General features: G+C 32.5%; 1 protein-coding gene across 1 annotated transcript; it reads left to right on the top strand.

Moving 5' to 3' along the window:
* Positions 1-4614: 4614 nt before the first annotated feature.
* On the top strand, positions 4615-7541 carry LOC129905683 (serine/threonine-protein kinase hippo). Its single transcript, XM_055981223.1, has one exon. The coding sequence runs from the start codon at positions 5408-5410 to the stop codon at positions 7211-7213; it is 1806 nt and encodes a 601-aa protein (XP_055837198.1). The 5' UTR covers positions 4615-5407; the 3' UTR covers positions 7214-7541.
* The last annotated feature ends 5469 nt before the right edge of the window (positions 7542-13010 follow it).

Genomic DNA, 13010 nt, shown 5'->3' with positions numbered 1-13010 from the left:
TGACAAATGCCAAAAATCTCGAATGGTCTAAAAATGAAATGCTTAAAGATTAGGGTGCACACATATTTTATTGTGTCGGGTCTACAAAATATTTTACAGCTTTTATGATTTCTTAAGCCTAGTACGCAGATCGGAAAAAAAAACAAATTTTATCTCTACAATTTTAATCTCTACAAAACATTTTGTAATCCTGCGCAAAATTTTGAAGTTGGAGAAATTACCTAGGGTAAACTGCGAACTGCCCAATCATTGGCACCTGTAGCGAATGTGGCACCAACTTTAGTTCGCAGTTTTTTCCGTATAGCATAAAACTATTAGGGGTATTCACGATCCGATGCAACTGGTCTAGTATCATTGCAAAAGTGTAAAATCTTACAACACTACAACAACAAAATATATGGATTGAAATTTTACAATGGGGAAGTTCGAACATTTGTCCTTGTCTTCTCTTTCTATTTACAGTTACCATTTTGACGTTTTAAACTCGGCGAAAATCAAAACAAACCAGCAAAAACAAACCAACAAAACAAAAAAGCAAAAAATACAGCATAGAAATATATTTTTAATTCCGTAATTTTTTCGATTTTTAGACACTAAATTAAGTTAAAGTAGAACGTTACTACCAAAAAAACACTTGAAATCGATTTGTATGAGTTTTTTTTTACAAACAACAGTTCTTTAAAATTGCGTGCGTCCTTGAAAAATTTGGTTTGTTTTGATCTTCACCCAGTTTAGGAGATATTTTTTTCTATTTTCTTTTGTTCTTTTGGTACTGACAGATGAGCGAAATTCCGAATGGTCTTGCACTTTTGCTATACCCTAACCCTATTGCAAAATAAAAATACAATGGAGTAAAATTATTTTTGACAGATGGCAGCTCACCGTCGCGTCGCCCATGATAAACAGTTTGTCTTTTTTATTCTGTTTATAATGGTTGTCGCTACTCATGTCCCGTAATTTAGTTTCTTTTGATGTAAAATAATTAGTGAAAATTAATTAACCCAAACAAAACAAAGAATTAAATTATAAAAAATGGAAAAAAAGAAGAAGCAACAGTGGAGGAAAAAAAAACATCATTCATGCTTCAATATTTACTATAGATAAGAAGAGGGGCATTCACGATCTATTGTAATAAAATAAAATTTTACATTTTTACTAGGTCTGTTGCACCAGATCGTGAATACCCCTATTATTAATACTTTTTTTTTGTAATATCAGTATCTCGTTTGCTAAGAATATGCCAAAAAAGGCGAGAAGAGTGAATTTTTAAACAAAAAATAAAAATAGTAGTTGTAAATGGTTTTTAAACTCAAGGTGCCAATCACATGGGAAGTGGCAACAATAGGCCAGTTTACCCTAAGTAATTCCTATCAATAGTTTTTTTCTTCTTTCAAATTAAATTAATTGTTTTTTTTTTGTTTTTGATTTGATTCTGAGTTGTATTTGCTTCGTCTTCACTTTCCAAGTATTTTATTAAAAGTCCACCTTGATTTTGTTTGATTTTTTTTCAATTTTTTTTTTCTTGTCACAATTTTTGACGGCAGAATAATGCTTCGAACATTATTTGTCCGCATAAAATTAAGTGGAGACTTTTCCTTTATAGCGGCTCCAAATACTTAAATTTTGCGCGTGAACTGCGTACTGCTTGGAAAAATATTCAAGACAAAATTTGTCCCGAGAAAAATTTTGAATGAGAAATAAATTTTTTTCCCGATCTGCGTACTAGGCTTTAGGTCATTATTACAAAAAGTCCACAGCGGACATGGTAACGAAAAAATACCATCTGGTATTATAGGAAAGTAAAAATAATAAAAATACAAATAAAAAAATTCAAGAAAAAACATCAGAAAATAAGTTTTAAAACAAAATTAATTTCGTTCAAGATTTCGTTTCAGCTGCGTAATAGGCTTGACTCGGGAAATGAAATTTTTTTTCCATGAAATTGTTGGATGGGATTGCGAAATTGATTTTAATTACCAAAAGCAGTGCTTGATATCGTAAAATTTAATTAAAATAAAGGCTTAACTACATTCACTTTGTGATTTCAAAAAGTGAAAAATACACACATACTACTAGCGACATCTTCACACGAAAATGAGTATCAAAATTGTGTTTAAAACTTTAAGGGCCAGTTGTACAAATATTTAATCCGTGGTTCAGCAACTTTTATCTTCTGAAATCGGTGGTAAGGTTCCGGTTTAGCACTGGTGCAAGGTCCACATATGTAAAAATAGCCACATCCATGCTTGAACCGAAGTTGACCCGCAGCTAATCCGCCGAAATCGGTATGTTAAATTCCTGATCCGAGGCTGAACCACGTTTGTACAACTGGCCCTAAGATTATCTGTCATTTGTGAAAAAAAATGTGTGTAGTTAAGGCTTGGCCCCACCGGAGGGTATGCGGTAGCGGTATGGGTAGAGGTAACGGTACTTGTATGAGCAAAATTTCAAACTGACATATCAACGTTCAGATGTGGAATTTTTTTCATACAAATATCGTTACCGCTACCCGTACCGCTACCGCATACCCTCCGGTGTGGCCAAGCCTTTATTTGTTTTTGTCTTGCGGTTAAGATGTGGAGTACCACTGATTTTTGTTTATTTCTTAATTATTATTATTTTTTTTTTCTAATTTCTTTTAAACATGTGGGCATAACCCCACTAACACAACAACTTCTATAAATTGAAATCTCGCAGGTACTACTTATTATACAGCTTGTATTGAGCTTGCTTCAGAATTTAATTGCTTATAGAAGTTCGAACTTGTTTAACAACTTCTAAAAAGTTGTTTAAATACTGTTAAAAAAAGAGTCAAACTTGTATAACGTTCTTCTTTTTTTATGCCCAACAACCTTACTAAAGTTAAAAAGAAGTTGAAATGGTAGCTCCTGTAATACCTTTACCAAAGCTGAAATGTTAGTTGGGGGAAGTATATTAAAAAAAGAATTTCATAATTTCTATCTTGTCCAATATATATCCACTTTTTTTGATGTTTTGTTCAATATGCGTATGAGCTTCCCTCATATGTCTATTTTGTTATTTTTTAAAAATGTTTTTAATGTAATAAAGTTCGAAATAAGAGCTTAAGCTAAAGAAAACGAATTTCTGGTTTGTTTAACAGGTGTGTTTTTTATTACAACTGGTCTTAACTGGACAAAAAAACGCAGTCGGGGCTAAGCAATTTACATGTTAAATACAACAACACTTTAGCCCTGTGGGCTTAGTTGTTTAGCCCGGAGATTTCTCTGGGCTTAACTTTTTGAACAGTTTTAAATCTGTGCTACCAAACTAATTTTTTCAGAAATTGTTTAGAATTTGTTTACAAACGTGAAAACTCACGTTTGGAATGATAAAATGTATTTAACTAGGTTTACTAGCATACATTATTGTATTTTTATTTGTAAAACATACATGAAAATAAAGCAAAAACTCGAAAGCGAAAAATATGACAACCCTAAATATTTGTTGTGGTATGTCAGCTATTACATGAAACCTAAAGAGGCGCGCCTCTTTTCAAAACTAATGAGTGCAAAAGAGAAAGAAGATAAAACAAAAAATTATCCGACCGGAGAGTCGTGGGCAAAAATTCTGAGACTCTTTTTTGACGTTTCTTTTTCCACTCTTTCTTTTTTCAACATTCCCTTTTATTTCTTTTTGCTTCTTGGTGGAATACAACAACAACAATACTTAAATTAAAAGAGAAATGTCAAATTTGAGTCTTTGACTCAAGAGGCGTCGTGTAATAGTACGCGCCTCACAGAATGATTATCAAAAGAAAATTCGAAAAAAGAGTCAAGCCTCTTGAGGCTTCATGTAATAGCTGACTATGTGTTTTCGGAACATTCAATATACAGTGCTGCCAAGATTTCAGGTTAAGCCCCGATGCGTTTTTTTTTGTCCAGTTAAGCCCGGTGGTAATATAAAACACACCTAACGTTCCTAAAAAATTAATATATTTTTTATTTTTTTTTTAATTTTCTGAAAAAATAAATATTTGAATTGAGAAACAAATAACCTTTTTATTTAAACACATATTATTTTGATTCGAACCAAAATAAAACAGTGTTTGACTTTTAAAGGTTTGGCCACACCGGAGGGTATGCGGTAGCGAATCGGGTAGCGGTAACGATATTTGTATTAAAAAAAATTCCACATCTGAACGTTGAAGTGTCAGTTTGGAATTTTTTCATACAAGTATCCCTACCGCTACCGCATTTACCCTACAATGTGGCCAAGCCTTTAAGTATTATTTTAATTCATTTATTTCTTGCTTTAAACATTATTTTCTGTTGATTTTTCTTGATTTTAAATTAATTTTGAATTTTTTTATTTTGACTTTGACAGAATACTCGATGATATTTTTTCGTTAGCATTTTAGTTGTCGACTTTGGAGACTTGCAAATTTTTCGTTTCGCATCAGCAGCGTACTAGGCTTAATTTTACGTTTGCTGGGTGCTTTTAAAAATTCCAAAGAAGTACCAATGCCAACCCCACCTTAAATATTAATACCTCTCTCCCACGAAGCATTTTACCCATCTAAAAGTCTAATTTTATACCATTCATTCAACCCAACACAAACTGTCAAAAGAAAAATGAACAAAAAAAAAATTCTCCCCCGACGAAACCGATGGAAGTTTTTCAACAGCACACACACAGTAGTTGTGTTCTTCTTCGATTAAAATTCTTAATTTTTATCTCATTATTATAATATATTTTTCTCTTGATTTCCTGTATGTGTGTTTAAAATTTTGTTCTATTATTAAAAAGAACAAAAATAATAAGTTTATTATAAAATCATTCAAAAGAAACATAAACACCAAGAACAAAAACAAAAAAAAAGTGCTATATAACTTCTCTCAATTATCAAGAAAATTCTATCTCTATTATATTTTTGTTCTCAAAAAATAAGAAGAAAAAAAAAAAAAAAACTCAAAATGAAATAAGAAAGCAAAAACAACTACAAAAAAAAAAGAAAAAGAGTTTTTTGACATTCATTGTTTCATTGAGACCAGACCGAAACCGACGAGACCACAAAAAGAATCAAAAGAACCAAGAAACAAAAAAAAAAGCCAAAAAAAAAGGAGAAGTAAAAAAACACCGCCACTGTCTTCGTCCGCCGTTGTCAAAAATCTTCTCTCACCTCACATCTCTCCACTCGACTCGATCACATTTTTACTCTAAAAATAATTAAATTTTTTTATACATCTTTCATTTTTCTCTTATTTTCTTCTTCTATTTTATAACATACTAAACTACAACTATGTTCTATATATAGTCTCCATTTCTACACATAAATAATATATTATAATTATCATCTCTCAAAAATATTCACACACTAATCTTTATTTTTTTTGTAAATCACTCAAAAATACAAATAAACAAAAAAAAAAAAAAAAGAGTTAAAATAATGTCTTCCAAAAGCGAACTAAAAAAACTCTCCGAAGAGAGTCTCCTTCAACCGCCCGAAAAAGTTTTCGACATAATCTGCAAATTGGGCGAAGGAAGTTATGGTTCCGTTTACAAAGCTCTACACAAAGAGAGCAGCTCAATTGTGGCCATAAAGCTAGTGCCCGTGGAATCAGATCTCCATGAAATTATAAAAGAAATCTCAATCATGCAACAATGTGATTCACCTTATGTAGTTCGATATTATGGAAGTTATTTCAAACAATATGATTTATGGATTTGTATGGAATATTGTGGGGCTGGAAGTGTCTCCGATATAATGCGTCTGAGAAAGAAGACGCTGTCTGAGGATGAGATTGCCACAATTCTCAGTGACACTTTAAAAGGTTTAGAGTATTTGCATTTGAGAAGAAAAATTCATAGGGATATTAAAGCGGGGAATATATTGCTCAATACAGAAGGTTATGCTAAATTGGCAGACTTTGGGGTAGCTGGTCAGTTGACAGACACAATGGCCAAGAGAAATACAGTAATTGGGACTCCTTTTTGGATGGCTCCCGAGGTTATTGAAGAAATCGGCTACGATTGTGTAGCTGATATATGGTCATTGGGTATAACAGCTCTTGAAATGGCTGAGGGAAAACCTCCTTACGGCGACATTCATCCAATGAGAGCTATATTTATGATTCCCCAAAAACCTCCACCATCATTTAGAGAGCCAGATCGTTGGAGTACAGAGTTTATTGACTTTGCGACTGTTTGTTTGGTTAAAAATCCCGAGGAGAGAGCTACAGCGACAGATTTACTCAAACATGAGTATATTCAAAATGCCAAAAACCGAGCCATCCTCAAGCAGATGATTGAAGAGGCTTGTGATGTGCGAGAGAATCAGAGAATAAGCCGGCCGGCGGGTATGAGTCAGGCCAAGAGTCTATTGACTCAGCAGGACGAGGAGGATGAGGAACAGGCGGCGATTAATTCGGCGACAATCAAGGAGTTTCCTGAGGATGCTGGGACTTTGGTGCCGGGTGGGAAGAATGACCCGAGACCAAGAGGACCCCGAGCTGATGGGAGTACATTGGTGCCAGATAGTGGTACTTTGGTAGAGTTGGAATCGAATTTGGGAACAATGGTTATAAATAGCGATTCGGAGGATTCGACTATGAAGAAACATGATACGAATCCGGAGATTCCTAAATATAGGCCACAGTTTTTGGAGCACTTTGATCGGAAGAGTACAGATGTTGGGGGAAAAGCAGTGGTTAAGAAGGCAGATGTCGAGATAGAAGCTCAACATGATCAACCTGCACAACAGCAACAACAGCAGGCATGGCCACCGCAAGCTCAGCAACAACACCAGCAGCAACAACAACAACAAGCAATGGAAATGCAATTGAATCAAATCTCAGCTATTAATCAATTTGGAATGCAACAACATATGTATCATGCAGCAGCAGCTGCTGCTGCTGCAGCCGCGGCTGCTGTAGCTCCTTCAGCACCTCCACATCCTATGCTAGATGCTGTTCATCAACAACAACGTCAGCAACAACAACAGCAAAATAACAATAACAAAATGAATCATCATCATCATCATTATAATAATTTTGTCGATGGAGAATTTGAATTTTTAAAATTTCTAACATTTGACGATTTAAATCAAAGATTAAATAATATTGACTCAGAAATGGAGAGAGAAATAGAAGAGTTGAATCGGAAATATAATGCCAAAAGGCAACCGATTGTCGATGCCATGAATGCGAAACGGAAACGCCAACAGAATATAAATAATAATTTGATTAAGATTTGAAAAAAAAAAGATTTTTACATATTATTATTATATAAAAAACAAAATTATTATTACATAACTGTATTATGTCCGACTCTAGAGGGTTTTTTTTTTTTAATAATAAATAAGAATTTTATATAGAAAAAGAGTGGGAATTTATATTATATATCAAGATTTTTTTTCTTTCTTTCTTTTGTATGTAATAATATTAAAAAAAAAAGAAGATTGGTTATGATGATATACAAAAAAAAAAAATATTTGATAACTGAGAATTAACACTAAGAGGAGAGCGATTAAGTAAAATAATAAAAAGAAAAAAAAAAACAGATTGCACTTATATACACTAAAATTGTTGTTTGTCTTTTTTATTTATGACTTTTTTTCAAAGGTTACGTTCCTTTCAGTGAATTTGCGGAATCAAGAATACTTTTTTAGAAGAGCTGGGTCTGCTCTGTATTTCGTTCGTTTATGAGAACGAGTATTTTGTACTCTTAAGCTTTAGCGAAACGAAACATTTTTAAGTCTCCAAGGCAGTGGTTGGGGCATTTTTGAAAGAATTACCTTTAATCAGTACCCGAATTCCCTTTCATAATTTATGTACAGCCTTATTATTAACACAGGGTGTTTTCATAAACGTCGGAAATCTGCGTTAGTCCAAATGTCTTTCTGCTTTGCTGCATTAATGAACACACCAATTCTGCAGAATATTTGCAGGCCTGCGTTGGTACAGTTTTCAGCAAAAAAATTACCACAGAATGAGTTTTGTTTAATAAGCAAAAAATATTTTCTTTTCAGTTCCCGGAAATATTGTTTTTAATAACACGAAAAATTTGTAGACCGTGTTACATTAGGGTGGCTTAAAAAAAAAAAACAACGAGTAGGTAGTTCACATTTAAAACAAATTATCTATGGAAAAAATATTTTTAATTAGGGTGTTCAAGAAAGTTTTTTTTTGCGTTTGAAAAAAAAAATGATTTTTAGTGCACAGAAAGTTTTTTAAGTGCATTTTTTGCTATAGTAATATTAAATTCATGCAAAATTAATTAAATTGAATTTGGTTCAATTCCAAGCGTATTTCTCTGTAGGTAGTGAAAATTATTTTTTTTTTTCATAATTAAAAAAAATTGAGCCACCCTTAATGTAAATTTTTTTTTCTTCGACAATTTGGCCAACATAATATTCACGTTTAATTTTTTCGAATTCCACAGGAAACTGTATAAGTTTACATTTTTTAGGGCCACCCTAATACGAAAAAAAAACAATTTAAACTCGTTGTACAAAAAACACGATTTTAAAATTTTCTGCATCATTAAAATCAAAATTTTTCGAAAAATGAAAAAAGAAACATTTTTTGCACCACCCTAATTAATATGTTTGCTTTTCATTTTATTTTTTACTATATTTACAATATTATTAAAAATAAAAACTTCGAATCAAAAGCCAAATAAACTTCTTCGCGAGATCTGCAGTCATAAAATTTTGGCTGCGCAATCTGCCTGACGACGTTTATGAACAGCAGTACTGCAGTTGGACTAAGGGCCATTTTTTTCACTCGGAGTTGAACAAAACTTGAGAATATTTAATATAAAAATTCTCAAGTTATGTTCAACTCTGAGTGAAAAAAATGACCCTAAGTTAGTCCGATCGCAGATCTGACTTTATGAACACGACTAACGCAGGCCTAAGTTAGGCAGACGTTGATGAAAACACACACAATTTTGTATTTACGTACCTACTGTACTTGTGTGATTTAAATTAGTAGTTTAAATTTTAATTATTTTCGTGTAGGTACCTATGTATATCGTTTGTAAAATATTGGTATTGATGATAGTGATAACTCACTTCATAATAAACAGATATTTGGTATTTACTAGACAAATCTAATTAGAAGACGCAAATTGAAAATTCTTCCTGCGTTAAAATTCTTTTTGTTACGTTTAGGACCATACTAGGATATCTAAATTCCGTTCATGATATAAATTTTTCATTTAAAGCAGTTACATAAGAATTATATGTTCACACTTTTATTTTTCAAAATTTATTCAAACATTGTGAAAACATATGTTTTTGGGTTTAAGCAGAAATTCCCACAAAACCAGGTGGGTTTCCCTTTTGAAGTCAATATTCTCACAAAAGGGAATTTTTCCCACGATCTCTCAGCTCTGCTCCAAAGTCAACAGCGAACATGTTAACCCTTTGCTTCCTAGTGGTTTCACCATGAAACCACCTATCACAACAAAAACATTACTGTTAAAAAAAGAGCCAAGTTCTCCTATGTTGAAGTTATGCTAGCACAAAAAGTACTGAAATGTAAAAGTGTACCAAGTTCTAAAGCTTGGCTTTAAATTTGTATACATAAAATGTTGATTGTTCTCTTGACAATTTTTCTTTAAATTACCGATTTTTAAAGCTATTTGAAAAATTGCCAAGTAAAACAATCAACATTTTATGTATACAAATTTAAAGCCAAGCTTTAGAACTTGGTACACTTTTACATTTCAGTACTTTTTGTGCTAGCATTGCATAACTTCAACCACCAAATATTAATGTTCTACGAAAGTTAGAAATGCTCTATAATATTTGATGAAAATTCACCGGAAATAGGCAGTTGCCACGCCCCCCCGGCTAAAATTCTCAGATTAAAAATTTTTTCTTTGTATAAACTACCAGCTCTACCATTCTACCAAATTTAAAGGTTCTACGATAGTCAGAAGTGCTCTATAATATTTTATGAAAATTCATCGGAAATGGGCGGATGCCACGCCCCCTGAATTGAAAATCTCAAGTTTTCGATTTTTTCCTTTGTATACACCACAAGCCCTATCACCGTGTAAAATTTCAAGTTTCTACGATATCGGGAAGTTCTCCATAATTTTGATGATCTGTCAGTGAGTCAGTGAATCAGTGAGTCAGTTACGGTTTTTGCGATTTTTGAAGCCCTATATCTCAGAAACTGCTCATCGTAGGAGACTGAAATTTTGCGAGGTGTTTGGTTTTGACCAGCTCAACAAATGTAGCGAGTTTGAAATTTCTAGTATCTTTGGTGTGGAAGTTAGAGGGGGGTCGAAAATGGCCTGAGTTGTTTCCTGTAAATAAGGGTGTAGTGCCAAAGTTGCTAGAGAACTTGGCTGGGCACTACCGTGCCCCTTGATTAATTATTTTTTATTTGTTATTGACCAACAAAAAATTTAATATCTGTATAAAAGTAAATATTTGGTTAAAAAAATGCAAGATTTGTGAGGGTTTTCTCAATTTTTCAAGTAGCCTTAAGCTTAGAGCTATAAAATTAAATAACGATAACACTGAAAGAGAATGATTATAATGGTTCTTCAATGTATGGAATATGTAAACATGTTTTTAATCAGAAAATTTGCTTTTCCAATCTAAATACTTGTTTAATAAGACTTTTTGGTAAAACATATTGGTTTGTACGCGCATTTTTATCTTTTAGTTCTTTTAACTAAAAAATGGACTTCAAACATTCCTTATACAATGTAATTACTAGTTCAATCATTATTTTTTCGTTTTGGTGTGTAATTAGAAAATATCAAAACTTTTTCTCAAGATTTTTGTGATTTTTCGTGAAAAAAATTAAAAAAAAAAGTTACTCCAGGAACAAAGGGTTAAAAACAAAAATACCATCGAGTATCGAAAAATTCAAGAAAAAACATCTGAAAATATATTTTAAAACAAAAACAACAAAAATTTAATTTCGTTCAACATGTCGTTGTACTATTTTTGTATGGAAAATTTCGTTTCGCTTCAGCTGCGTACTAGGCTTCAAGGGAAGAACAATTCTATGTACCTACTACTTTCAAAATGAGAATTACAAAGGTGAAGTTTTAATTGTAAAAACTCTCCGATTGGTATCTCTCTGATTCGTATGAAATGGGACTAATTTCCACTCCGACGGATACCTCGATAGGGCCGAAAAACTCGTAACTCTTGTCTAAATGGCTTAAAGCATTCGAATTAAGAAAATAGTTTCTACAAAAAAAGGGGTAGCGAAATGAACGAAAAAAACTTTGGTGATGGTTGATATTAAAAAAAAAAATGAAATTTTTTAGAAGGGAATTATTAAAACAGAAATTGATAGGTTGATGGAATTCGTGTGTTCGCATACGGATTTGGTAAGCAGGCATTTGAAAGTAACTGACGCTAAGAACATTTTTATGAAGATAATTGCATCAGAATTTAAAGCTGAAGAATTACCAATGAAAAAAAAGACAATGGAAAAATTAAATTATTCCTATTTTGAGTTTTACGTGGAAATTTTTGTTAAACCGGAATTTAAAAAGCTATTGCGAGTTTTACTCTTCTTCGCCAAAATTTAAATGACAAAATAGTTGTTGATAACCTTGCATATTACATGAACAAAAGGTTCAAAATACGAGGAGTTTTCGAGATGTGAAAAACTTTTGGCGTGAATTGCAATTTTTCCGGGTGAAATCTTTTTGACGTGAAACTCACAATAGGACTGAAATATCATTCGTTCTACATTTTTAATAACAATCAAGCATAACATAACGATGTCTCTATCATCGAAAAAGTTCTGTCTGTCTATCTCAGCCCGATTTAGTTCAAGCTCTGTAGTTACATAATGTATCCCAAGAGGAGAATTTGATTTTTTTATTAAAATAAACCGTGCCTACCATTATGGTCAAAATGGAAAAGCAACTTTTATCATAAGAGCATGCACGTGTGCGACCCAGTCGTGCATTTTAATTTCTGCAACGATCATGGCTCAGCTGAGTCTATATTATATTTTTACTATAAAAAGTAAAATTTGTTCTTTCAGCCTCGTTTGTTACTTGTTTTGATCTTCTGAACTGAAAAATCTGAAAAGTATCAACTTTGGGTTCGAAAAAAATAATCCATTGGTGGGAAAAGTATTAGGTACTTTTCTTTAATTAAAAAAAAAAGCAAAAAAAAATCAATAGTGCATTTGATTTATACGAGAATAGATCCATTTTACCATTTTACATACCTACTTCTTTTATTTTAACGACAAAACTAACCCAAGGCCGATGAAAATACAAACAGAAAGAAAGAAAAAATGACATTTTTGAACTTCTTTTTGCGGTCATTCATACCGCAAAAAGAAGTTCAAAAACGATTTTCGTAAAACATAATCGCAATTTAACGATAATGACGAGTTGGTTCCTGACGCTTGCAATTAATTGGCAATCTCCGAAAGTATTTGTGTCATCAGAAAATTAATGACAACACAGTCATTCGGAATCCGCAGAAAATTGTAGGTCTCCTTCTAATAACATGCACACAGGTTTTTTTTATAATTATACCGCACTTAATGAGTTTATGGTTACTTTTAAAATGTTATCAAAACTCAATGGAAGTGGAAGTATTTAGGAAGAGAGAAGATGATTTAGTAGGAGGCACCGATCTACCATTGATTTTAAACTTCTGTAGATAATAATGCAAAAAGAGATGAATAAAGATGAGACTAAAATATGAGCACTTGTGCGACCGAAGTTGGGTTCAAGGTTCATATGGGCATTCCTAGCGAGACGGGTGTTTTTGTTAAATTTTTTAAGGGGAGGAATGCAGCGAGCATTCTTCTCTTTCACTTTAGTACTGATTATAAAAAAAAAACGATAAAAGAGAGAAAACAGGTGACATTTCGACGCTGTTCGAGAAAATCCATTGATTCTGGCTCAAAGATGTTTGAGAAGTGCCTGACCAAATATGTGAATTATATTCTAGTTTTAGAAGGGTTAAAGAATTTCATGCACCTTCGAAGCATATAATTCTTCATTTAACAATGCCGTCAAGATCAGATTTCAAAGAATCGTTCCGT

This window comes from Episyrphus balteatus, chromosome 1, assembly GCF_945859705.1.
Source record: "Episyrphus balteatus chromosome 1, idEpiBalt1.1, whole genome shotgun sequence".
NCBI classification, from domain to species: domain Eukaryota; kingdom Metazoa; phylum Arthropoda; class Insecta; order Diptera; family Syrphidae; genus Episyrphus; species Episyrphus balteatus.
The sequence above is the reverse complement of the archived record's forward strand: the minus strand, read 5'-3'. Positions and strand labels throughout refer to the sequence as shown.

Coding starts and splice junctions, on each gene's coding strand:
- LOC129905683 (XM_055981223.1), top strand. CDS start 5,408: ATGTCTTCCAAAAGCGAACTAAAAAAACTCTCCGAAGAGAGTCTCCTT.